Source organism: Schistocerca nitens, chromosome 3 (assembly GCF_023898315.1).
Source record: "Schistocerca nitens isolate TAMUIC-IGC-003100 chromosome 3, iqSchNite1.1, whole genome shotgun sequence".
In the NCBI taxonomy this organism is placed as follows: domain Eukaryota; kingdom Metazoa; phylum Arthropoda; class Insecta; order Orthoptera; family Acrididae; genus Schistocerca; species Schistocerca nitens.
In genome coordinates this window covers 698,394,105-698,421,872 of record NC_064616.1, presented here as the reverse complement: position 1 = coordinate 698,421,872, position 27,768 = coordinate 698,394,105, and the positions used below count along the sequence as shown (strand labels likewise).

Sequence of the window (27,768 nt, the reverse complement as noted above, 5' to 3'; positions counted from 1 at the left end):
AGGAAGAAGATGCTGTGATATGCAAATGATTAGCTTTTCAGAGCATTCACACAAGGTTGGCGCCGGTGGCGACACCTACAACGTGCTGACATGAGGAAACTTTCCAACCGATTTCTCATTCACAAACAGCAGTTGACGGGCGTTGCCTGGTGAAACGTTGTTGTGATGCCTCGTGTAAGGGGGGAGAAATGCGTACCTTCACGTTTCCGACTTTGATAAAGGTCGGATTGTAGCCTATCGCTATTGCGGTTTATCGTGTCGCGACATTGCTGCTCGCGTTGGTCGAGATCCAATGACTGTTAGCAGAATATGGAATCGGTGGGTTCAGGAGGGTAATACGGAACGCCGTGCTGGATCCCAACGGCCTCGTATCACTAGCAGTCGAGATGACAGGCATCTTATCCGCATGGCTGTAACGGATCTTGCAGCCACGTCTCGATCTCTGAGTCAACAGATGGGGACGTTTGCAAGACAACAACCATCTCCACGAAAAGTTCGACGACGTTTGCAGCATCATGGACTATCAGCTCGGAAACCATGGCTGCGGTTACGCTTGACGCTGCATCACAGACAGGAGCGCCTGCGATGGCGTACTCAACGACGAACCTGGGTGCACGAATGGCAAAACGTCAAGTTTTCGGATCAATCCAGGTTCTGTTTACAGCATCCGTGTTTGGCGACATCGCGGTGAACGCACATTGGAAGCGTGTATTCGTCATCGCCATACTGCCGTATCACCCGGCGTGATGGTATGGGGTGCCATTGGTTACATGTCTCGGTCACCTCGTGTTCGCATTGACGGCACTTTGAACAGTGGACGTTACATTTCAGATGTGTTATGACCCGTGGCTCTACCCTTCATTCGATCCCTCGAAACCATACATTTCAGCAGGATAATGCACGATCGCATGTTGCAGGTCCTGTACGGGCCTTTCTGGATACAGAAAATGTTCGACTGCTGCTCTGGCCAACACATTCTCCATATCGCTCAACAATTGAAAACGTCTGGTCAATGGTGGCCGAGCAACTGGCTCGTCACAATACGCCAGTCACTACTCTTGATGAACTGTGGTATCGTGTTGAAGCTGCATGGGCAGCTGTACCTGTACACGCCATCCAACCTCTGTTTGACTCAATGTCCAGGTCTATCAAGGCCGTTACTATGGCCAGAGGTGATTGTTCTGGGTACTGATTTCTCAGAATCTACGCACCCAAATTGCGTGAAAATCTAATCACATGTCAGTTCTAGTATAATATATTTGTCCAATGAATACCCGTTTATCATCTGCATTTCTTCGTGGTGTAGCAATTTTAATGGACAGTAATGTAGTTGTCGTACAAAATACCCAACCATAAATAACTTTATCTGATCTATTACAAACACATTTCTCCTCTGTTGGGAGATCGTCGTGAAATGGGAGTCTTCTGAAAAATCACTTTCCTTGGAAATTTGGATGCTAAAACAAAGTGGTGTAAGCTACCTCTAGCGTATAAAATAAATGGCCATAATACAAATGAAGGGTGTTATTCCTACTCTATTAATCCTGTGTTTAACTAATGATATAAAAGCATAATAGCTTTTAGTCAAATAGAATGAATTCTGGCTGCAAGAAGAAAGTTCATTTAACGTTCTTTATTCGGTTCCTTTTTAGCTGTAGTCTGATTTTTGTATAATGTTGACTTATGTCAAACACGTGAATCTGTTTGTGTGTGTGTGTGTGTGTGTGTGTGTGTGTGTGTGTGTTTGTGTTACAACGCTGGTGGTCCGAATTCGATCCCTTGCAGTGACCAGTGAAAATTTTTCCGTGATTGGACGACTAACGAGTTATCATTCAACTAACTGAGATGACTTGACGAGCTACTTGAACGAGAAACGACAGTGCCTATTTGGAAGTCCTACAGTAACGACTGATGGAACACAGTGCTAATAACATATCCCTCCGTACTGAAATTCAGTGGTGCTATCGACATACAATGACACATCAACCTGCTTCGTAATCCCGTTGTCCCCTTGACCTGATGGCAAAGTACGTGCATTTTTCAGTGCTTTCCATGATAGCACTCTATCTGGAGATACGCTACAAAAACTAAATCTCTGTCATGGGACGAATGCGTAAAACATTTTTTCCTGAAGATTCAAAAAATATTACATGGTTTTTTATTACACGTTTCTGTTTTAAAATAATGATAGTGTATCATCTTAACGGTGTTTAGATTGCCTCAGAATCTTCTCCAGTAGCAAAATTTAAAATTTTTACTTGTTCCGTACCATACTGTCGCTCAGAGTAATATGCAAACTTCTGAGACGTTTATGGAAGCTTCTAAGAGCTTCGGTGTATTTTAGAGAAACCACGTAGTACCACTGTTAATGAGTGGCGCTGGTATCACTTGCCTCCTCTCTGTACCATTTCTGATGGTTTGGGGGACAACGGTTGCCTACATGCTTCCACAAGCGAAGAAATCGAAGTTAATCTGGAGTTTATTCCGCACGATGAGGGAGAGGTCTTTGAACTGACGTGCGTTTGTAGCCGTGGCAACCAAACGTGTTTACGCCCGTAGCGTGGGCTGAACATCGAGCAGTACTGATTGTTTTAGCTGCCAAAAATTGCTTTCATATCAAACGTTGATCCGGTTTCAAATTCATGAAGACTTCTAGAATAATCAAGACGATAAGACAGTCTCAGTCAAGATACAGGTATGGTGAATATGGAGGTAGGATACTAAGCAGCGAAAATTATTTGAATGTCAGCGTCGACGAAACGGCAAGGCGAGGTAGAACAATGCAGACCTTAACGTTTAACAATTAACATTCACAAAGCACTGACTGTAATTGAGTGCCTAGCAAGTTTACAGTCTACCTATTAAACCACAGTATCGATCCAACTATGCACTTGCATGTCCGCTGAAGGGCTGACAAGCAGTTTACAATGTGCTGATTTAAGTCACAGAGTCGAATCGATTTTGTCTTTAAACTGTTTTTCCTCTGATGTGTTTAGTGTAGATATTACACAGCAGTTTTGTTTGTTTACAGTAGCTAATCAAAACGTTTTCGCTTCAATTTTATTTGCACCTTTCGCCTTCTTATTTCATACAGGGCAGCCTCCACTTAAGATTCAGTGTTTTTAGTTATGTAGATGTAATACGTTATCAACAAGACAATCACAAAAAATGGCGTCTACATTTATGCATTTTACAAATAACGTACGAACAGAAAAAGATATATTGATATCATATGATATTTAAGTACGAGGTATCTGAGTGCAGTTAGATCACACTAGACGAATGACGCATTCCACTTTTCTTAGCATAGTTTATAGTCCACTCCTTACTCTTGAAATACTTAAACCGTATATTGCATGACAGAAAAAGTTACCAATTGTAAGACATAAAAGAAACTAAGGTCCCTTGCTCGATTTTAGTGTTTAAGAATTCTGTATATGTAATTAGTCGGCTTTACTTGACAGCTTGCAGTTCGTCTGTTTACGAGAAGCTGGATATTCACATCAGAATAACTTATGTTTCTTGATACGTCAACTTCTTATAGTTATGTCTTACGAAAGCTCCTTCAGTTCATAGATCGTAGACCAATACCTCATTTTAATTTATTTTTTGCGTTTTTATCCCCTTTTCTTTGCCTCCTGAAGGATGCATGAACCATTCTCATGCGAATCATAGTGTTCTCATATTGTTTCGTGATTTCTAGCTCTGCCGTGTAAGTTATATGTGTGGTTGCACTGTGGAAACTTCTAGATCTGCATCTGCACTCCGACATTCACCGTGCCGTGTGTACCAGAATTATTTTCCCTTGCGTGTGCGTTCCATTATCGGACGATGCACGTGGAGAAAGAATGCCTGCCCCTATTGTACTCTTTACACGATATACTATAAGAGAGGTAAGAAATTTGTCTCGTGATTCGTGTTGGAATGTCTGACTTCGGAATTTTGAGAGTAAGGGGGTCGCGGATGCACAGATACTCCCTTATATCGTCTCCACTGAAATTTATCGAACGCTGTTGTGACTAATTCGCACTGACTAAACAAATCTGAGACGAAGCTGACAGCTTTCCTTTGGACCTTCCGTATCCCTTTCGTTAATCCTACTTGGTAATGGTCCCAGACGACGGAGAATATTCAAGAGATGGTCGAAAGAGGGTTTTTGTAAGCACCCTCCTTCGCGGGTGGATTACACTTTCTTAAGATTATCCATATGCTTCGAATCTGTCATCTGTGCCCTCTGCCTTCCGCAAAGCTAAATTTAATGTGTTCGTTTCACCTTAAATCGTTCGAAATAGAAGCTACCTTCACTGCATGATAACAGCTCCACTAAAGCAGAGTTACTAGACACGGTTTTCCAAAATTTCTTCACCAAAGAAAACGAAATAAATATTCCAGAATTCGAAGCAACAATAATTGACAACATGAATAAGTTACACGTAGATATGCTCGGTGTAGCGAAGCAGCTTAAATCACTCAATAAAGGCAAGTCCTCCGGTCCAGATTTTATATGATTTAGGTATGCTGATACAACAGCTCCATACTTAACATTGATTTACTACCACTCGCTCGTCGAAAGACTAGAAAGTTGTAAAAGTCACACCAATACCTAAAAAAAATATAGGAGTAATCCGCTGAACTGCAGACCCATTTCACTAACGTCAATTTGCAGCAGGATTTTGTAATACACTCCTGGAAATTGAAATAAGAACACCGTGAATTCATTGTCCCAGGAAGGGGAAACTTTATTGACACATTCCTGGGGTCAGGTACATCACATGATCACACTGACAGAACCACAGGCACATAGACACAGGCAACAGAGCATGCACAATGTCGGCACTAGTACAGTGTATATCCACCTTTCGCAGCAATGCAGGCTGCTATTCTCCCATGGAGACGATCGTAGAGATGCTGGATGTAGTCCTGTGGAACGGCTTGCCATGCCATTTCCACCTGGCGCCTCAGTTGGACCAGCGTTCGTGCTGGACGTGCAGACCGCGTGAGACGACGCTTCATCCAGTCCCAAACATGCTCAATGGGGGACAGATCCGGAGATCTTGCTGGCCAGGGTAGTTGACTTACACCTTCTAGAGCACGTTGAGTGGCACGGGATACATGCGGACGTGCATTGTCCTGTTGGAACAGCAAGTTCCCTTGCCGGTCTAGGAATGGTAGAACGATGGGTTCGATGACGCTTTGGATGTACCGTGCACTATTCAGTGTCCCCTCGACGATCACCAGTGGTGTACGGCCAGTGTAGGAGATCGCTCCCCACACCACGATGCCGGGTGTTGGCCCTGTGTGCCTCGGTCGTATGCAGTCCTGATTGTGGCGCTCACCTGCACGGCGCCAAACACGCATACGACCATCATTGGCACCAAGGCAGAAGCGACTCTCATCGCTGAAGACGACACGTCTCCATTCGTCCCTCCATTCACGCCTGTCGCGACACCACTGGAGGCGGGCTGCACGATGTTGGGGCGTGAGCGGAAGACGGCCTAACGGTGTGCGGGACCTTAGCCCAGCTTCATGGAGACGGTTGCGAATGGTCCTCGCCGATACCCCAGGAGCAACAGTGTCCCTAATTTGCTGGGAAGTGGCGGTGCGGTCCCCTACGGCACTGCGTAGGATCCTACGGTCTTGGCGTGCATCCGTGCGTCGCTGCGGTCCGGTCCCAGGTCGACGGGCACGTGCACCTTCCGCCGACCACTGGCGACAACATCGATGTACTGTGGAGACCTCACGCCCCACGTGTTGAGCAATTCGGCGGTACGTCCACCCGGCCTCCCGCATGCCCACTATACGCCCTCGCTCAAAGTCCGTCAACTGCACATACGGTTCACGTCCACGCTGTCGCGGCATGCTACCAGTGTTAAAGACTGCGATGGAGCTCCGTATGCCACGGCAAACTGGCTGACACTGACGGCGGCGGTGCACAAATGCTGCGCAGCTAGCGCCATTCGACGGCCAACACCGCGGTTCCTGGTGTGTCCGCTGTGCCGTGCGTGTGATCATTGCTTGTACAGCCCTCTCGCAGTGTCCGGAGCAAGTATGGTGGGTCTGACACACCGGTGTCAATGTGTTCTTTTTTCCATTTCCAGGAGTGTATATACTGTGTTTGAACATTATGAATTACCTGCAAGACAACGATTTATTGACAAATAGCCAACACGGATTTAAAAGATATCGTTCTTGTAAAACACAACTAGCACTTTATCCTCACGATATAAGAAGTCCTATCGACAGGAGTGTGAGATTCCATATTTTTAGATTTCCAGATAGCTTTTGGCCCGTTACTCACAAGTGTCTTCTAATCAAATTGTGTGTCTATGGGCTATTGTGTTCATTGCGCGACTGGATTCAAGATTTCCTATCAGTAAGGTTACAGTTCGTAGTAACTGACGGAAAGCCATCGAGTAAAACGGTAGCAATATGTGACATTCTCCAAGGAAGTGTTACGGGCCCTCTGGTGTTCCTGACCTACACAAACGGTTTAGAGACAACCTGAACACCCCTCTTAGATTGTTCGCAGATGATGCTGTCATTTAACATCTTGTAAAGTAATCAGATACTTACAACGAATTAAAAATTGATGTAGACTAGATATCTGTATGATGCAAAAAGTGGAAATTCACTCTAACTAATGAAAAATTTGAAGTCATTCACATGAGTATCAAAAGGAATCCGCTAAATGTCGGTTACAAGATAAATCAGACAAATCTAAAGGCTGTAAATTCAACTAACTACTTACGGATTACAATTACGAATAACTTAAATTGGAACGATCACCTAGGGAAAGCGGAGGATAAATGTTAAATTTCAAGAGAGAAGACTTATTAGGCATCATATTTCTTACTCCCGCTTATATCTCATGAAATGACCTCGACGAGAAAATTAGATAAAGTGTTCTCACGGAGGATTGCCAATAGTCGTGTACTTACCAAATATCTTTTACTATCTAATTGTTGTCGCTTACAAAATTCGATTCTTTAGGATCCGCACAAGTTTGCGTTAGTTCCTTCCCCTCCTTAAAACTTTTTTAACCTGTCGTTTTTTTCATAGGTTACGCAGGAGCCCCGCTTTTTTTATCTTCGACTCTGTACTGTCAAATGGGGTGAAGCTGATTGATTTTGGACTTAACAGTTAAGTGTTTCTGAAACCAATAAAATTAATATATTGTTTTTTCTTTCAGAAAAGGGGTATTGAGCTGTAGTAATAAAATTTTTGGTTTTTACTATCTTCTGCTCTAACAGATAGGATAATTAAAAAAAACTGGGTGGTTCAACTTCACCCCACGTGGGTATGAATTTTACCGATTATCTGTTATGTCATAAATGCAGATTGTTTAAGACTCTAGGGTGACTTTAAATGTTCTGAAACTTTATCAATAACAGGTAATAAATCTGGTATAATAATTAAATTTTATTCATAACTTCATAAAGAAAGTTTTAGGACAAAACAATGTGATAACAAATTTCCTTAATGAAATTCCGAAGAAATACACATAAGAAAACGTTATCTATGAACGTTGAATCTGACATGTGAACTTCAAACCTATCCATTGTCTCTGCAAGTTCGTGATGGACATCTGACACATTAGTGATCCTCACCAACTATAGCCATCTTTTTATTGTTACTGAGCTGCACACAGATTTGATCTTTTTGTCAGGACGTGAAGCTTCTTGTCCAATCAAGATCCGGAAAACCGTGCGTAAATTTTGACTGAGCGCCTTTCCTACCAAGGAGTGACTTCGCTATGTATCGAAGATCCGTGGAAGGAAAGCGGAAATCCCCTGTCTTCACAACCTAGAAGTCCCATCAGTAGAGCTTCTTCTTCTTTAGCACTAAATACTGAATGATTGCCTTGCGTTTTATCATGACGACCATGAATTCTGTTTATCAGGGTTCCTTTACGAATTTTATACACTCGCTTAGACTTGTTAATGCCCATTTTCTTCTTTTAAACTTTCTACGATACACAGTTCTGAAACATTCATGCTAGATTTCTTCAATTCATCCGATTTGTTTTCGAACACCTGTGGCATTTTCATCCTGACAACTCCTACGATCGAAACTGTATGATACAACAAACAGAACAGCGGGCTACGTGACACATTTATAAGTTAACATCAGACACTTGCAACAAAGACTTTCTCACTCCACCTCTAGACTAACAGAGACAGTTGTTGGTGTCTCCGCTGTGTCACACTTTTGCTGTGTTCATTAGGTGATATTCTTGCTGCGTTAACGGACGTCTGTTAATGAAAGAACTGCTCCAGGAAAGACGGCCAACTTCACCTCAGGTTTCTCAGGTGGTCAACTTCACCTCAATTTGACCAAGAATTCGTAGAGTTTTATTTATGTGTTTATAAATAGACAATTACAATAGATTAACTTTTTTCTTGCTCTAATTGTCGTTGTGAAGATTCAGTTTATGACGTATATAAGACCTAGACACATAAGTTGTTTTATTTCAGTCACACCTACATAAGTTTTAATTCAGCTGTGTATACTGCTGCATGTCGTCTCAGAATTAATATGAAGACTAAGTAGTCATTTAAATTAATTTACAAAATGTACTCAAAAAATTAATCTTTATATTATAATTTCTGTTCAAGGTCATGGAGCACAGCAATAGAAGGCAGCCATCAAACACAGGGCAAGGGAACAGAACACAGCGCCAATCAAGAGAAACTGTAGAGTTCAGCGTTAAGGGGCCGATTGCAGTAAGCCTCGATGAAGAGCAAGTCACCAGCCACGGCTGTTCTGTGTTAGAGCTGCAGTTCCAGGGCCCCTCACAAGTACGCTCTTTTTTCGCCACTTCAGTATTTCTTCATTAGAATTTCTTTTGATTAATAGCGGTTTTTACTGGTTAAGTAAAACAACCAAAAGGCCGTACACCGTCGTGAGCGAATTTTTCATTCTGCATTAGGGAAACGTCCTGACAGATTAAACTGTGTGTCTTTCGCTGGCAATGCTCTAATCAACTGAACTATCCAGGACAATCTGCGACTCGCCCCTAGAGATTCAGTTTTGCCAGTATTTCTCACCTACTTTAGAGTAGCTAACTAATGTAGACCTTATTGATTTAGCATGTAGTGTCAGAAATCTAGCAGGTATAGACCTACAACGAATTACCTCTCCAGAGGACGCCTCATTATCATAGCGCTGACCACGAGGGCGAAGCAGTTTGCATGATCACATGAAGCTGTGAGAAACACTGGCACTGGTAAAGTCACTGGAAAGACCTCCCAAGCCAGATAGGTTCCAGCAGATGAAACAGAGAAAGGGTGGTCAACGTGCCAATCTCATGGTACATCTTAAGCCTTCACACTATAGTCCTATCGACCAAAGCAGTCTTCAGTTTGATGACCACTCACAGAAGCGCTGTTCTGCATTCCCAATCACAGACAACATCGAGAGAAGATGTCTACACACTTCCAGAGAAATCACATTACTTGCTACAGAAAAAAATCAACTAATTCGTAAAGCTTTTTGTGTGAAACAAACGTTACTAACTGTCTACCTCTTTATTCTTCATGTCTATATATTTATTTCTCAACATAGTCGCCCTGGTGACGAACTCATTTCTCCCAACGAGAGACCAGTTTGTTGATACCGACACTATAGAATATTTGACTTTATTGATGGAGCCACAACCTCACTTCCACTTAACACTGCTTCATCATTATCTATCGCTTGAGCCTTGTCCTGCAGTTACGCAGTGTCAGCCATCGTTAATCGGATTTGGCATGTTAATGGTTAAGGGGTGGCCGGATGCCCTTCCTGCCGCCACCTCGTACCCCCCGGGACGGAATTAGTGTACCCCAACTGTCTGCGCCGAGTGTAATCCATGGAATAGTGCGAATCTGTTCAGATGTCTGCGAGCCGTGTAACTGAGGCGGAACATGGGGACCAGCCCGGTATTCACGTAGCGGGATGTGGAAAACCGCCTAAAAACCACATGCAGGCTGGCTGGCACATCGGCCCTCGTTGTTAATCCGCCGGCTCGCCTACCCGAGTCCAGCAAGCAGCGCGTTAGCACTCGCGGCTACCCTGACCGGTTTACACTGCCTCATCACTATCAAAGTGAAGTCCTCAAAGGTATTCTTTAAGAACAGATAAAAATCGGATGGGACTGTGTGGAGGATGACAGATGACATGAACCCAAGGCGTCGGATTGTTGCAGATGTCGCAGCGCTTGTGTGTGTCTGGCATTGTCATGCTGAATGAGAGGGTGCTCCATGTGTAGACTAACTCTTCGAATTAGAAACTCGATTACAGCACGCTATTACTCAAGCGTCGACATACTTATGTTACTCATAGCCATGTTAAACGGCACAGTTCGGAGTCCTCAAGCGGCAGTGGGCTGCAAATATGTAGACATGAAGAATAAGTATGTAGAATGTTACCAACTTTTGTTTTATTTAGAAAACTGTAAGAGTTTTCCCATAAAAATTCGGAGACATTACTTTCCAGCATACCCTCGTACAACACTCCATATAGAAACCATAAACTGTAGGATGCTTAGAACTGAAGATGAGCTGCGAGGATGCTTCAGTAAGTAAGGTAATAAGAGTTCTCATGAATGTATAAATACTCTATGCGAATCAAAATTCCATGTCTAGAGAGAAGAGACGAACAACTTTTTCAAACGCCACGATAGATGGAGGTAGCGGTTTCAAGATAATAAAAGGAAGCCAGATCAATGTTTAACGTTCCGTCGACAATGGGATCATTGGAGACGGAGTTACATGACTGAGATGTTGACGGATACATGGTCGGCGAGAGAAATTCGAAATGTAATATACAGGGTGATCAAAAAGTCACTAAGTTCACAAAATGTCCGACAGATGGCGCGTGAAAGATCTCTTGTGCGCGTCGTTTGGCGATGATCGTGTGCTCAGCCGCCACTTTCGTCTTGCTTGGCCTCCCAGGTCCCCAGACCTCAGTCCGTGCGATTATTGGCTTTGGGTTACCTGAAGTCGCAAGTGTATCGTGATCCACCGACATCTCTAGGGATGCTGAAAGACAACATCCGACGCCAACGCCTCACCATAACTCCGGACATGCTTTAGAGTGCTGTTCACAACATCATTCCTCGACTACAGCTATTGTTGAGGAATGATGATGGACATATTGAGCATTTCCTGTAAAGAACATCATCTTTGCTTTGTCTTACTTTGTTATGCTAATTATTGCTATTCTGATCACATGAAGCGCCATCTGTCGGACATTTTTTGAACTTTTGTATTTTTTTGGTTCTAATAAAACCCCATGTCATTCCAAGCATGTGTGTCAATTTGTACCTCTCTATCTACATTATTCCGTGATTTATTCAGTTTTCAAATTTATACTGACTTTTTGATCACCCACTATATAAAATTTTAGCTTGTAATGAAAACATCCCCAGCTATAATTCATCGCCATCTAATGAAAGTTTCCGGAGAGAGTGTAATGTCACAAAAACAGGTGTGGTTTTGGTACGAGGAATGTTTTAAAGGCAGAACACATATGCGAGGCGAGCAACCTGTCCGTCTCCGAAACATTGGATCAAACGAATCGTCACATTCATATGAGACAGACTGCACATCAGCTCAACTTCCTTGGCACACATTGGACTACCGGGTAATGTCCAGTTTTATACAATGTCCCATTTTCTAATATGTTTTAAAATTATTACTGTCAAATGACTGAAGGGCGACGACTTGCATCCACTGACAGCCCAGTCCCCGCCAATGTGGGGAGAGAGGGATGAAGTAACAATAAGGAGAAAGAAATGGCCTATTGAAAACCGTGTTACCGTTGGGTACCATTGCAGCTATCAGACTGGAATAAAGCCAAACTAATGACGTTTTGAGCATTTGATATTGTATCGGGCGGAAGATGTTCCGTCTTCTCTACTACAGCCATCGTCAATTAAAAAATATTCAAATGTGTGTGAATTCCTAAGGGACCAAACTGCTGAGGTCATCGGTCACTAGACTTACACACTACTTAAAGTAACTTTAACTAACGTATGCTAAGAACAACACACACTCGCATGTCCGAGGGAGGACTCGAACCTCGGGTGTGAGGGACCGTGCAATCCGTGTCATGGCGCCTCTAACCGCGCGGCCACTCCCCATAGTCAATTAATTTGCTGCCTAAATGACAGTACACAACTACCACTTGAAAATCCCATTTCCTAATATATTTCCCTCAGCACCGTCTGATTTAAATCGACTACATTCCATTACCCGTGTTATATTTTTGTTAATGTTCATGTATAACCGTTTTTGAAGACATTATCCATTCAATTCGACTGCTTTTCCAGGCCTTTTGCCGTCTAACAGAATTACCTTGTCATCGGCAATTCTCAGAGTTTTAATTTATTTTCCCTGCACTTTAATTCATTCCGAATGTTGACCTTGATTTTCTCCACAGCTTGTTCAATGTACAGACCAAATAACATCTGGAACAGTCTGCAATCCTGTCTCACTCCCTGGCCAACTACCATCTCCATTACCTCCCTTTCATATCCTTGTACTGTTATGACTGCACTCCGGTTTCTGTACAGATTGAAAACAGCCTTTCGCTCCCTTTATTTTATGCCTGCTACCGTCAGAATTTCATCTAATGTATTAAATATCGTCAAAAACTTTCTCTAAATCTAAAAATGCTACAAATCTAGGCTTTCCTTTCTAGAATCTATCTTGTAACAAGTCGTAGGGTCAGTACTGTCTTGCGTGTTCCCGCATTTCTCCGAAGCCCAAACCGATCTTTCCTGAGGTTGGCTTATATCAGTTCTTTTCCCATTCTTCTGCAAATAATTCGTGGCAGTATTTTGCAACCATAACTTACTAAATTGATGGTTCAGCAATATTTACAAGTATCTGGGGTACCCAGCTTCGCTCAAGGAGTTAGTAAACGAATTTTTCGATTCAAGCAACAGAATCCTGGTGTTTGTCTCCTGAATCTTTTCGTGTTGCAAAATTTACAGGTCTTAACCATTTTTTCCATTACGACATGTTTGTGTTTGTTATATTCTTCCGTCGGGTCGCTGTGAAATGCTTCATTTGTTAGATTCTACTGTTTACTAGTTCTCGTCCGCGCTTCTCGTAGGGTGATATTTTCATGGCTGGCTTGAGTACCCAATCTTTTATTGTAAGACTGTGTCGCAATTCTTGATTCTTCAATCAGTTCATTTCGTTGTTCTTCGGTTTCTCTGCTTCTCACGGTGCTTATTCTCGTTCGTTGGGAACTTGAACGTGCTTCGCGCTCTTCGTCGGTTTCACTTTTTCACCTTTCTTTTCGTATTCGCCGTTTTGCTTCAGAACTGGCAAGATCGCCTCCTGCTTTACGCTTGGGCACTGTCTAAAATATAAATCAAATCAACTTTTTGTCAACAAACACACTAAGGACACTTTACACAGTTTATTTTCGATTCATATTCAGTCGCTGTATCACTATGACTACTCACACTTCACTGTTTGTTTTTATTCATTCATTGCACTACTTTTTCGGTTCCTCCCTTCGTACTGATAAGAAACTGATGTTCGTACCCACGACGAGTCGTGCTTTGTATACCCCCACCAATGGGTAGCCCCACAAATGACGAATTCAAGAACATACCAAAAAGGCTTCCAATGTTCCACAATGTTCCAGAACATTCCACAACATTCGAGTGTTCTGGAATGCTCCACAATGATCTGGGATATTCCAGGACGTTATTGAACATTCAGAAGTCTTCCCGAATGTTCCATAATATTCCCGAACGTTCCAGAACATGTAGAACATTCTAAAAATTTGTGGAATGCTCTCGAATACTCTAGAATATTCTCGAATGTTCACGAATACTCGCGAATGTTCTGGAATGTTCTAGAAATTTCTAGAGGGCGGAACTTCACAGCTCTTATAACTTCAGAAGCACGACTTCCAGGTAAAAACGGGACCCTTCTTCTTGGATGGGGGATAGATGGCTACCACACCGTATGACTCCCTTGACCGTGCCAGGACTCGTTTCAGCGGCGCGCACTTAGTACACTTTCTTTTGTAACATACACTGAAGAGCCAAAAAACTGGTACACCTGCCTAATATCGTGTAAGGCCCCAGAGAGCACGCAGAAATGCCGCAACATGACGTGGCATGGACTCGACTAATGTCTGAAGTAGTGCTGGAGGGCCTGACACCATTAATCCTGCAGGGATGTCCATAAATCTGTAAGAGTACAAGGGGGTGGAGATCTCTTCTCAACAGCACGTTTCCAGGCATCCCAGACATGCTCAATAATGTTCATGTCTTGGAGTTTGGTGGCCAGCGGACGCGTTTAAACTAAGAAGAGTGTTCCTCGTGCCACTCTGTAACAATTCTGGACGTGTGGGGTGTTGCATTGTCCTGCTGGAATTGTCCAAGTCCCTCGGAATGCACAATGGGCATGGATGGATGCATGTGATCAGACAGGAGCTGATATTCTTGTCACCTGTCACAGTCGTATCTTGACGTATCAAGGTTCCTATATCACTCAACTGCACACGCCCCACACCATTACAGAGCCTCCACCAGCTTGAACAGTCCCCTGCTGACACGCAGGGTCAATGGATTCATGAGGTTGTCTTCACACTCGCACACGTCCATCCGCTCGATACAATTTGAAACGAGACTCGCCCGACCAGGCAAATGTTTCCAGTCATCAACAGTCAATGTTGGTGTTCACAGGCCCAGGTGAGGCGTAAAGCTTTGTGTCGTGCAGTCATCAAGGGTACATGAATGAGCCTTCAGCTCCGAAAGCTCATATCGATGATGTTCCGTTGAATGGTTCGCACGCTGACACTTGGTGATGGCTCAGCATTGAAATCTGCAACAATTTGCGGAAGGATTGCACTTCTGGCACGTTGAACGATTCTCTTCAGTCGTCGTTGGTCCCGTTCTTGCAGGATCTTTTTCGGGCCTCAGAGATGTCGGAGATCTGATGTTTTACCGGATTCCTGATATTCACGGTAGACTTGTAAAACGGTCCTACAGGAAAATCCCCATTTCATCATTACCTCTGGGATGCTGTGTCCCATCGCTCGTGCGCCGACTATAACACGGCGTTCAAATTCAGTTAACTCTTGATAACCTGCTATTATAGCAGCAGTAACCGATCTAACAACTCCGCCAGGCACTTTTTGTCTTATGTAGGCGTTGCCGACCGCAGTGCCGTATCCTGCCTGTTTATATATCTCCGTATTTGAATACGCATGCCTATACCAGTTTCTTTGGCCCTTCAGTGTATATTGATTTTCAGCCCCTGACTTATTTGGAATTAAAATTATTACATTCTTCATCTCATGAAGTCTGAGGGTATTTCGCCTGTCTCATATATGCTGAATACCGAGTGTAATATTTTTGTCAAGAATTTCAATAGTTCTAGTGTAACATCGTCTATTCTAGGTCCCTTCTTTCGATTTAGGTCTTTCTGTTCTCTCTCTAATTCTTCTCGCAGTATAATATCTCTCATTTCATCAACATCTACTTCCTCTTGATTTTCCATAGTATTTCTATATATTCCGTCCGCCTTTTAGCCTTCCCTTCTTTGCTTAGTACTGGCTTGCCATCTAAATCCTAGATATGCATACGGCTGCTTCTCATATCGCCGTAGTCATGCATGCTACTATAGCTTTGAATTTGTTCTATAGCCATTCCTGCCTTGCCATGTTGCACTTCCTGCAAGTCTCGTTTGCCTCCTTCATTTGCTGCCTTTTTATATTTTTTCTCCTTCCATCGATTCAATTAAATATCTACCGTAGTATCCATGGATATCTGCTGGGGCTTGTCTTTTACTGTCAAATGTTCTGCTGCCTTCACTACTTAATCTCTCAAAAGTTACCCATTCGTCTGCTACTGAATTCATTTCCCCCGTCTCTGACAGTCTTTGCCTAATGCTCCCACCGGAACACTTAACAACCTCTGGTTCCTTAAATTCATCCTGGCAACATCTTCTAGATACCTTTCAGCAATTTCGTCAGTTCTAATCTGCGGTTTATAGCCAATAACTTGTGGTCGGAATCCACATTCGGTCCTTTGGTCCTAGAAATGTTTCTCAGTTTAAAATAACCTTCATAAATCCCTGTCTTACCATTATGTAATGTATCTGAATCCTTCGGGTGTCTCCAAGCCTCTTCCACCTATACTACATCCTTTTAAATTGTGCTACGTGCAAAATTATACCTGGCTGCTTTCCTTTTCACTATGTTCCCGCAGTCCAAGATCAGATATTTTTCCGTCTTTCCACTTTCGAATTCCACTCATCCACCACAATTATATTTTCATCTCTCTTGATTGTATGAATAATTTCTTTAATCTTATCATAGATTTTTCCAATCTCTGCATCATCTCCGTAGCTAGCATGCATATAAATATTGTACTAATGTGGTGGTTGGGTTGGGTTAATTTCGGGAGAAGAGACCAAACTGCGAGGTTATCGGTCTCATCAGATTAGTAAAAGATGGGGAAGGAAGTCGGCCGTGCCCTTTCAAAGGAACCGTCCCGGCATTTGCCTGAATCGATTTAGGGAAATCACGGAAAACCTAAATTAGGATGGCCGGACGCGGGATTGAACCATCGTCCTCCCCAATGCGAGTCCAGTGTCTTAACCACTGCACCACCTCGCTCGGTATGTGGTGGATGTTGGCTTTGTATCTGCCTAGGCTGTGGCAGATAAGATCCCCCGTCTAGCTGTGATCTCCTTAACTCATTTAACGCGAATGCCGGGATGATTCCTTTGAAAGGGCACGGCCGATTCCCTTCCCGTCTCTTCTGCATCAAGAAATGTGCTCCTTTTGAGCTCAGTGTCGCAAAGTCGACGAGACGTTAAATTCTGATCTTCCTTCCTTATTTCTACAGCGCATGTTCTGTTTTGTATTTATCATCCCACTGTTTTGTTATTGCTGTGTTTCAACGTATCTTAAGTTCAGCAGTCACTTTCGTGGCGCTACTCTTCTAGGTAACAGTCCTCTTTATTGTCCTTCTGTCTTTATCACCAATTTTTTTTCTTCCGCTTCTTGTTTGGCGGGTGAAGGTTTCTTCTGACGTTTTTCTGCTATCACGACAGCAGATAAAGCCGTACCTGCAGTTGATTGGCAACTGTCGTCACCATATGAGTAACGTTAGGCTACACATTGTTTCATAGATTTCCTAATTTCCCAGTTTTACACGAGGGAAGTATTGCACATACACTCCTGGAAATTGAAATAAGAACACCGTGAATTGATTGTCCCAGGAAGGGGAAACTTTATTGACACATTCCTGGGGTCAGATACATCACATGATCACACTGACAGAACCACAGGCACATAGACACAGGCAACAGAGCATGCACAATGTCGGCACTAGTACAGTGTATATCCACCTTTCGCAGCAATGCAGGCTGCTATTCTCCCATGGAGACGATCGTAGAGATGCTGGATGTAGTCCTGTGGAACGGCTTGCCATGCCATTTCCACCTGGCGCCTCAGTTGGACCAGCGTTCGTGCTGGACTTGCAGACCGCGTGAGACGACACTTCATCCAGTCCCAAACATGCTCAATGGGGGACAGATCCGGAGATCTTGCTGGCCAGGGTAGTTGACTTACACCTTCTAGAGCACGTTGGGTGGCACGGGATACATGCGGACGTGCATTGTCCTGTTGGAACAGCAAGTTCCCTTGCCGGTCTAGGAATGGTAGAACGATGGGTTCGATGACGGTTTGGATGTACCGTGTACTATTCAGTGTCCCCTCGACGATCACCAGTGGTGTACGGCCAGTGTAGGAGATCGCTCCCCACACCACGATGCCGGGTGTTGGCCCTGTGTGCCTCGGTCGTATGCAGTCCTGATTGTGGCGCTCACCTGCACGGCGCCAAACACGCATACGACCATCATTGGCACCAAGGCAGAAGCGACTCTCATCGCTGAAGACGACACGTCTCCATTCGTCCCTCCATTCACGCCTGTCGCGACACCACTGGAGGCGGGCTGCACGATGTTGGGGCGTGAGCGGAAGACGGCCTAACGGTGTGCGGGACCGTAGCCCAGCTTCATGGAGACGGTTGCGAATGGTCCTCGCCGATACCCCAGGAGCAACAGTGTCCCTAAGTTGCTGGGAAGTGGCGGTGCGGTCCCCTACGGCACTGTGTAGGATCCTACGGTCTTGGCGTGCATCCGTGCGTCGCTGCGGTCCGGTCCCAGGTCGACGGGCACGTGCACCTTCCGCCGACCACTGGCGACAACATCGATGTACTGTGGAGACCTCACGCCCCCACGTGTTGAGCAATTCGGCGGTACGTCCACCCGGCCTCCCGCATGCCCACTATACGCCCTCGCTCAAAGTCCGTCAACTGCACATACGGTTCACGTCCACGCTGTCGCGGCATGCTACCAGTGTTAAAGACTGCGATGGAGCTCCGTATGCCACGGCAAACTGGCTGACACTGACGGCGGCGGTGCACAAATGCTGCGCAGCTAGCGCCATTCGACGGCCAACACCGCGGTTCCTGGTGTGTCCGCTGTGCCGTGCGTGTGATCATTGCTTGTACAGCCCTCTCGCAGTGTCCGGAGCAAGTATGGTGGGTCTGACACACCGGTGTCAATGTGTTCTTTTTTCCATTTCCAGGAGTGTATGATCGTGCCATATTTAGATGTTGCATTACTCCCACTTCGAGGCTTGAAGTAAGTTCCAGAGTAGTAACTGTGGTATATAACTGTGATATATAACTGTGCATCCCATTTCAGTAGAGTATTCCTTATGTCATAATAAGAAGGCAACAGCCAGGCAACCGAATGACCTGTCCCAGTCCGCAGCTCGTGGTCGTGCGGTAGCGTTCTCGCTTCCCACGCCCGGGTTCCCAGGTTCGATTCGCGGCGGGGTCAGGGATTTTCTCTGCCTCGTGATGACTGGGTGTTGTGTGATGTCCTTAGGTTAGTAGTTCTAAGTTCTAGGGGACTGATGACCATAGATGTTAAGTCCCATAGTGCTCTGAGCCATTTGACCTGTCCTGTTTTAAATGACATTGGGATGAATGTGGTACGAGCCTGGACCTCAGGTCTCACTTATCGTTAAAACATACAAGTATTTGCTTTTTATTTTCTTTCCTCTTTCTTCACTAAAAACATTTTATTCAGAAATATACTTTTTATTTGAAACAGTGAACTCTATATGCTTTTGCACACAGAAAATAGGATTCTTAATGTTAATATTTTGGAAATATATGATTTTCAATACACGTTTTTATTGTTGCTCTAAAAAAATGGTTCAAATGGCTCTGAGCACTATGGGACTTAACTGCTGTGGTCATCAGTCCCCTAGAACTTAGAACTACTTAAACCTAACTAACCTAAGGACATCACAAACACACATGCCCGAGGCAGGATTCGAACCTGCGACTGCAGCGGTCGTGCGGTTCCAGACTGTAGCGCCTAGAACCGCTCGGCCACTCCGGTCGGCCTGTTGCTCTAAAATACTTCATAAATACAAGAAAATAATAATCATTCAATAATTTCTAGCAACTAATAATTTGCTACTGTCAGTAAGTAAATTTTTATGTTTTATGATAAGCTTAAAAACCATTATTTTTCGCAATACATAAATACGTTCCACACATCTCTTATCTTGGAATTACAGCCACGTTTCCTGCATTTTGTGACATCCCTTGCCTCAACAAATTTGGTAGTTCGCCAACACTGTAAAACCTAACTTCTTCTTGAATTTTTTCACATTTCCTACATCATCTACATCTTCAGTGTCAGAGTAATTCACTGCAGAAGGATGCCCTCTTCTTCCGGCTACTGTCCCGACATCTTAATGTTCTTATTGTTTACCAGTCATTTTCATCAAGCTCATTAAGCCAATATTTAATCAAAAACGAGACTTCGTAATCTTCCCAATCATGTAATTTCGTACTGCTGTCATTAAGAGGAGCTTCTAATTGTCATCAGTTAATATTTCATGCATTGCTGTAGAGTTTAGAAACAATAGTTACTTCAGTATTCCATTGTCGAAAACCAAATTGAAATAAGCAGATATGCAATATGATCTGTGGTCCACGTACGAGAATCATCAGATAATGTGTTATTTCATAGCAACGAACAAAATTTATGCAAATCTGAATTAATTCTCAACGTCTAGAATAGTTAGTGAACGTTAGGGAAAAAATACAGATTGCCAGTTTAATATTCAGGCATAATATTTATTTACTTAACTTTTCGATTTGTAGAAGTAACCATTGGTTCTGAGCACTATGGGACTTAACATCTATGGTCATCAGTCCCCTAGAACTTAGAACTACTTAAACCTAACTAACCTAAGGACATCACACAACACCCAGTCATCACGAGGCAGAGAAAGAAGTAACCATTTTCTGCATACTAACACACAAATCTTTCCGTGAAAGTTGGTGTGTTCTGGTTTTAAAACTAAGAACTAGAAGGTCCACATTCGTGGACCGTCGGTCCATGAGCGGGAAAATACGCCTATTTTCAGAGAAAAAAATAATGAACGGAGGTCCACAAGTGTGTAACGAGGGAACGAAGCGGCTAAAGTGAACAACTGATGACAATGTTGTTGGAGACAGAGCACTTGCTTTGATCGTGAACGAGTGGAGAAGGAAATCAACCGTGCCATTTTCAAATGAACCTTTACGCCTCTGTCTTGATTTAATTAGAAAATCAAAGTAAATCTTTAATCAGGGTGGTCGGACAGTGGTGTGAACCCAACATCACCCGAATACAAGTCGAGTGTACCACTCATTGCGACATCTCGATCGGTACGAGTCTAAGAGTTTGACAACTGGTTAGACTATACAGGGTGGTCCATTGATCGTCACCGGGCCAAATATCTCACGAAATAAGCATCAAACGAAAAAACTACAAAGAACGAAACTCGTCTAGCTTGAAGGGGGAAACCAGATGGCGCTATGGTTGGCCCGCTAGATAGCGCTGCCATACGTCAAACGGATGTCAACTGCGTTTTTTAAAATAGGAACCCCCATTTTTATTACATATTCGTGTAGTACGTAAAGAAATATGAATGTTTTAGTTGGACCACTTTTTTCGCTTTGTGATAGATGGAGCTGTAATAGTCACAAACATATGGCTCACAATTTTAACGAACAGTTGGTAACAGGTAGGTTTTTTAAATTAAAATACAGAACGTAGGTACGTTTGAACATTTAATTTCGGTTGTTCCAATGTGATACATGTACCTCTGTGAACTTATCATTTCTGAGAACACATGCTGTTGCAGCGTGATTACCTGTAAATACCACATTAATAAATGCTTAAAATGATGTCCGTCAACCTCAATGCATTTGGCAATACGTGTAACGACATTCCTCTCAACAGCGAGTAGTTCGCCTTCCGTAATGTTCGCATATGCATTGACAATGCGCTGACGCATGTTGTCAGGTGTTGTCGGTGGATCACGATAGCAAATATCCTTCAACTTTCCCCACAGAAAGAAATCCGGGGACGTCAGATCCGGTGAACGTGCGGGCCATCGTATTGTGCTTCGACAACCAATCCACCTGTCACGGAATATGCTATTCAATACCGCTTCAACCACACGCGAGCTATGTGCTGGACATCCATCAAGTTGGAAGTACATTGCCATGCTGTCATGCAGTGAAACATCGTGTAGTAACATCGGTAGAACATTGAGAGGTGGCATGAGCCCCCTCTCATATTTCTATCTTACGATTTTCCTCTCTAATTGCATGCGGTGAAAAGTTGCTATTCCTTCACACTCTGACTTCCCACGCAGCGTCTCTCGTCACCCAGGAGGTCCGGTGACAGGCGGGCTCTGCTGATCTTGAAAGGGTAAGCTGACGGGTGTGAGGGAGTCGAGTGAATGCTTTCCAGACGCCGACATTGTCAAAAGACACGCCTGGAGGGGCCTGAAGTAGCGGCAGGGCTAGAGGTTCCGTTACTTCGCAGAAACTAAGCGAAAACACTTTCTGGCGGGTACCAGCGAGGCGTGGGAATGACTTGTGTTCCCAAGCAGTCTTGGCGCGCAAATTCCCGCGTTTTCTGCCGTATAGTAACTGTGATTGGCATGCTCAGGGCATAGCTCCGTGACGTAGCAAAATCGGCGCAGAAATTGGCGCCAAGAATCTCCATTGGTGGAATGTTAGTGCTCCGGCAATAGAGTGGAATTTTCCGCCGGTTTTCGAGTTGCTGATTGGAACGGTTAACCACGGCCACTTTCGTGGGGGCGGGAATGTTCTGTGTTCGGTTTGTACGGGTGCTCTTGTGGGGAGTCGGCTCTCGCCTTTCTGTCGGAGTAGGTTACAAGACTGAGCTCTCGCTGCTCTGGACAGCCTGCCTTCCGTTGGCTGTCTAATATACTTTTATTTAATTGTAACTGTTTGACGAAGTTGCTGAAATTTCGACTTCAACGTAACTTTCCGAGTACAGTTGGCAATTAAGCATTCTGCGTACAAGAGGCCTATATTGTCTGTCTTGAGCAGTTTTGGCTAAAGTTGACTGTATCGGAGTTACTGTGTGACTTCGATTGTTAAAATCAACCACTGTACCTTCAGTGATTGTGTGGCGAGCCTTCTTCGTCTCGCTCAGAGGCGCATCTGTATTGCTAGGAAGTCTTTAGTCTGGAACAACCAGACCAGGATAATTAGTTTCGGGCTATACTCGCGACATTATCATCACCACGACGGGACGTCGAAGCAACCAGCCATCGCCTCCGGTACGCCAGATCTTGTTCTTGGAGTTAAGAAGACAGTTTGGTAATGTATGTCCGCAGCTCTGGCAGATAGGGATTTTCTTAGGTGATAATCAGAGCTAAGCAGAGCGCGCCTGCTCGTCTTTTCCTAACTTTGTTTTGTCTTGGGTGTTCATTGCCTGAATTCTCACTACTGTAGCAGCAATTAATGTTGGGTTGGCTGTGTGTCTCTCTTAAGACTTGAGTTGCAAGGAATTGGCTCCACATACCACTTCGTCATAAATGTCACAATCTAGTTTAGGGACAACTTCACCTTCACAGCATTTATTTGAGTATCCAATTTGAGCCAATGTGATGTATTGTAAATGTTTCATGTGTTTTTGTTTATTATTTTGAGTTATAATAAATCATATTGTTATTTTGGACAGAACTTTCATTCTGTTAATAGGTAGAGCAACCATATCATTTCTCACTTCGTTAATGAAACTTTCCTTTATTTAACTTATTTATCAAATTAAATTATTGCAGGTGCCAAACTCTTTTCTACTCCACTTACAGGGTCGATTACAGTCAGTTCGCGTTTCTTTTTTAATCCATGTGCAACAGCAAAAGTCGGAGTTGGAATAGGGGGGGGGGGGGCTTAGGGCATATTTTATATATGAAGATTCCAGAAGAATTTAGTGTCAAATACACTGCTAGCCCCGGCACCTCGCATCATTACGTAGGAAATCAGCATACATTGCACAATTTAGATTGCCATCGATAAAATGGGGGCCAATTATCCTTCCTCCCATAATGACGCACCATACATTAACCTGCCAAGGTCGCTGATGTTCCGCTTGTCGCAGCCATCGTGGATTTTCCGTTGCCAAAAGTGCATATTATGCCGATTTACGTTACCTCTGTTGGTGAATGACGCTTCGTCGCTAAACAGAACGCGTGCAAAAAATCTGTCATCGTACCGTAATTTCTCTTGTGCCCAGTGGCAGAACTGTACACGACGTTCAAAGTCGTCGCCATGCAATTCCTGGTGCACAGAAATCTGGTACGGGTGCAATCGATGTTGATGTAGCATTCTCAACACCGACGTTTCTGAGATTCCCGATTCTCGCGCAATTTGTCTGCTACTGATATGCGGAGTAGCCGTGACAGCAGCTAAAACACCTACTTGGGCATCATCATTTGTTGCAGGTCGTGGTTGACGTTTCACAAGTGGCTGAACACTTCCTGTTTCCTTAAATAACGTAACTATCCGGCGAACGGTCTGGACACTTGGATGATGTCGTCCAGGATACCGAGCAGCATACATAACACACGCCCGTTGGGCATTTTGATCACAATAGCCAAACATCGACACGATATCGACCTTTTCCGCAATTGATAAACGGTCCATTTTAACACGGGTAATGTATCACGAAGCAAATACCGTCCACACTGGCGGGATGTTTCGTGATACCACGTACTTATACGTTTGTGACTATTACAGCGCCATCTATCACAAAGCGAAAAAAGTGGTCCAACTAAAACATTCATATTTCTTTACGTACTACACGAATATGTAATAAAAATGGGGGTCCTATTTAAAAAAAACGCAGTTGATATCCGTTTGACCTATGGCAGCACCATCTAGCGGGCCAACCATAGCGCCATATTTGCCGGGATGGTTCCTTTGAAAGGGCACGGCCGATTTCCTTCCCAATCCTTCCCTAACCCGAGCTTGCGCTCCGTCTCTAATGACCTCGTTGTCGACGGGACGTTAAACACTAACCACCACCACCACCACCACCACCATAGCGCCATATGGTTTAGCCCTTCAAGCTAGACGAGTTTCGTTCTTCGTAGTTTTTTCGTTTGATGCTTATTTCGTGAGATATTTTGCCCGGTCACTTTCAATGGACCACCCTGTATATATACATGTGTCTGTGCGTGTGCTTGGAAGAAGTCTCGCCAGTAAGATGCAAGTTTGTGAAGAGCTTCTCTCCCGGGGCGTCAAGATGATCGGAGCATGATTGTAATACTAAAGTTCCTATGTAATACATGGCCTCCGATTGGCCGCCAGCGATACCAGACGACATCAGGCCACGAGAATCTGAATAGGGAGATCCAATGATTCGATCGCGGACAAGATCGTCTGGAAAGAGACGTGCTGTTGTCCCTCTGACGAGCACTGTTATACTTAGCGATTATACTTCACCATCTATTTTCGGACTTGACAGTTAGAGGCTTTTCGACATTAAAGCATTTATTTCTCTTCGGGATTTTTAGGCACGTAGTACAAAGTCCCAGAAAGAACATAATACATCTTATTACTACAAATAAAAGTTATTATGGTTCAACTACCCGCCGACGAGAGATCACTGGAGACAAAATACAAGCTCAGAACGAACAAGAATGGGACAGGAAGTAGACCGTCGCCTTTTCTTGACGAATCAACCTAGCATTCGCATGAAGAGAAACCGACAGAGACCTAATCCTGGATGGGCAGCTTAACGCTGTAGCGGTATAGTTCTCTGAGACAAGTAATTTGAGACACGGTACTTGGGTCGTAAGAATCGGAAAACTGCTGAACACTGGCTGTGGAAACTTGGCCCTAGTTGTCTGTTTATAGGTATAATCGCGCCAGCTACTAACCACATTGATATTTTACTTCACAACATTTTCTTTTTAAGAATTTCCCACCATATGCACTAAAGGAAATGGAACGTGTTACACTATTAATACCTTCAACATCGCCAGTGTGACTGTATTCAGAAATAAATGTGTAGACACGAAGAATAAAGATGTAGAATGTTAACATTTGTTTTATTTAAAACGCTTCAAGAGTTTTCACATAAAAAAATTCTGAGACATTGCCTTTCAGCACTCTCCCGTAGAAGCAGTCAAGTCATTATGCATCATGATATCTGTGTAGCAGCGCGAGGACGCAAAATTAGGTGAGCATGTTCCGTGTTACGAATAAACTGCCTGTGTTCCTTATGGCCATTACTTCCAACATGATTTAACCACGGCCGTGGTACTGATACCCCAGGAACTCAAGAAGTTATGTTATTCGTGGACATTCTGCACACCTACCAGAATCGCATTTAAGCAATGGAATCTATTCACTGGAGAAGTGTACAAGCCTTAAACGGGACAAAGAAAAAATTTATGTAATTAAGACAGTCTTGTCTCGGTAGATCGTGAACGTCTTAAGTTGCCTTCGTGTGTCGTTTAACAGTCGTCCACGTCAGAACCTTATAAAATGGAATCGCGCTGGAAAAATTAAGTTCTTTACCATTTCTTTCTCATGTTTAAAGTCCATCGCTGTGCAATAAAAGCTGTAAAGCGCTATACGGGAGAGAAAGAAAGTATATAGCAAACATTTTGAGACCTGCTAAGAGAAATTTTGAAACGTCCCTTCTACATGATATTTAAGGAGGCTTCCAGAAAACAACAACAAGAAATTTTTATAATACTTTCAGTACTAAGGTAACGAAGTAGCAGCCGCTAAGTCTATGTTTTAAAAGAGAAAATGGCGCACTAGCTATTAATAATAAAGAGAACTGTGACTTGTTAGCCGAGTATTTTAAAAAGCTCCTCAATTTTGAGAAATCAGTTATATATTTCAATAAAGCAGAACCTGAGCAAATTTTTCCAAATTCACAACCACCAGATACTGAAATACAGAACATAATTAAGCAACTTAAAAATAATGTCTCTGGAGAAGATTCAGTTGTAGAAACGTAGAAAAATGCCAACGATTTCGTGATTGAAAAACTTTAGGGGGAAATTTGTTACAATGAGAAAATTCCAAATAAATGGAAATGTACTCTCATACATCCTTTACACAAGAAATGAAATAAGGTAGATGTTTACAACCTCATGGAAAACTCTTTAATGACTGTTATGTGCAAAATACTACCCAAAACCCTTCAAAATCGTTTGTAAGAGCAATTAGACTGTCAGTTCGGAGAATACCAAGGGTATTTAGAAAGGGCCGTCCCTGCGTAGAACAGATTATGAATTTGAAAGTGATAGCAAGGAACTAATGTATAAGAAGCAAATATCTTGTCGTAACCTTTATAATCTTCCAGAAAGCCTATGACTCCGTTTACAGAGAAACACTTTTCAGTATACTAGAAGAATTTGGAACAGAAAAAACTGTCAAACATTAAAGAAACAGTGACAGGAAGAAAGTACAAAATGTAGTTCCAAAGAGAAATTTCGGAACAATTTAAAAAAAAAACTGGTGTAAGGGAAGATGATGACCTACCCCACTGCTCTTCAACTACGTTTTGGGAAAGGTAATAAGGGAACGGAATCTTGCAAGGAATCCCATGAGTGTGAGGTCACAAGTTTAATATTTAGTAAGGCTCATTTGAAAGTTTTGTATAAACAATTCTGACAGGTAAAATATTAGCTGCTAATGACTCACCATGTGCATCAGCAGAGCGACAGAAAATGAGTTCAAAATGGCTCTGAGCACTATGGGACTTAACATCTATGGTCATCAGTCCCCTAGAACTTAGAACTACTTAAACCTAATTAACCTAAGGACATCACACAACACCCAGTCATCACGAGGCAGAGAAAATCCCTGACCCCGCCGGGAATCGAACCCGGGAACCCGAGCGCGGGAAGCGAGAACGCTACTGCACGACCACGAGCTGCGGACAGAAAAAGAGTGTCTGGGAGGTGCAGAGGTTAACCTTCTATGAGATGTATATATTACACTTCCCAAAATGGACCTCGTCAACATTCAAGAAATATTCTAAACAAACCATTAACTTATACCATGAACGTTGAATGAAAAATTGCGCCTGACAGTGATCACAAAGGTTATCACCATCAAGACAGAAGGCGAACTCCTTGGAAGCTACAAACTATGCGGGACGTTCAGCTAGGTGTCCACTCTTAAAGAATGAATATAGAATCATATTGGTGTAACGGAGTGATGAGAACTGATAGAATGTGATGGCATACAATTGAATGCGAAAGTCTGTCGAGAAGGTTATTGTGAAACTGGCTATCACTTAAGGCGTAACTGCAGATAGTGCTATAGTATGTTTTATAGACACGAAAAAGCAAACATCCAGAGTCTGAATTTGTCCAGTGGTG

The 27,768-nt window shown here is 43.4% G+C and overlaps 1 protein-coding gene across 1 annotated transcript in view; it reads left to right on the top strand.

Moving 5' to 3' along the window:
* Window positions 1-2,562: 2,562 nt before the first annotated feature.
* Window positions 2,563-27,768, top strand: part of LOC126248671 (nicolin-1-like) — a 114,454-nt gene continuing 89,248 nt past the window's right edge. The window contains exons 1-2 of the mRNA XM_049949902.1: window positions 2,563-2,695; window positions 8,616-8,798. Of these exons, the coding sequence (XP_049805859.1) occupies window positions 8,619-8,798 (180 nt within the window). The 5' untranslated portion in view covers window positions 2,563-2,695; window positions 8,616-8,618. The remainder of the gene's footprint in view (window positions 2,696-8,615; window positions 8,799-27,768) is intronic.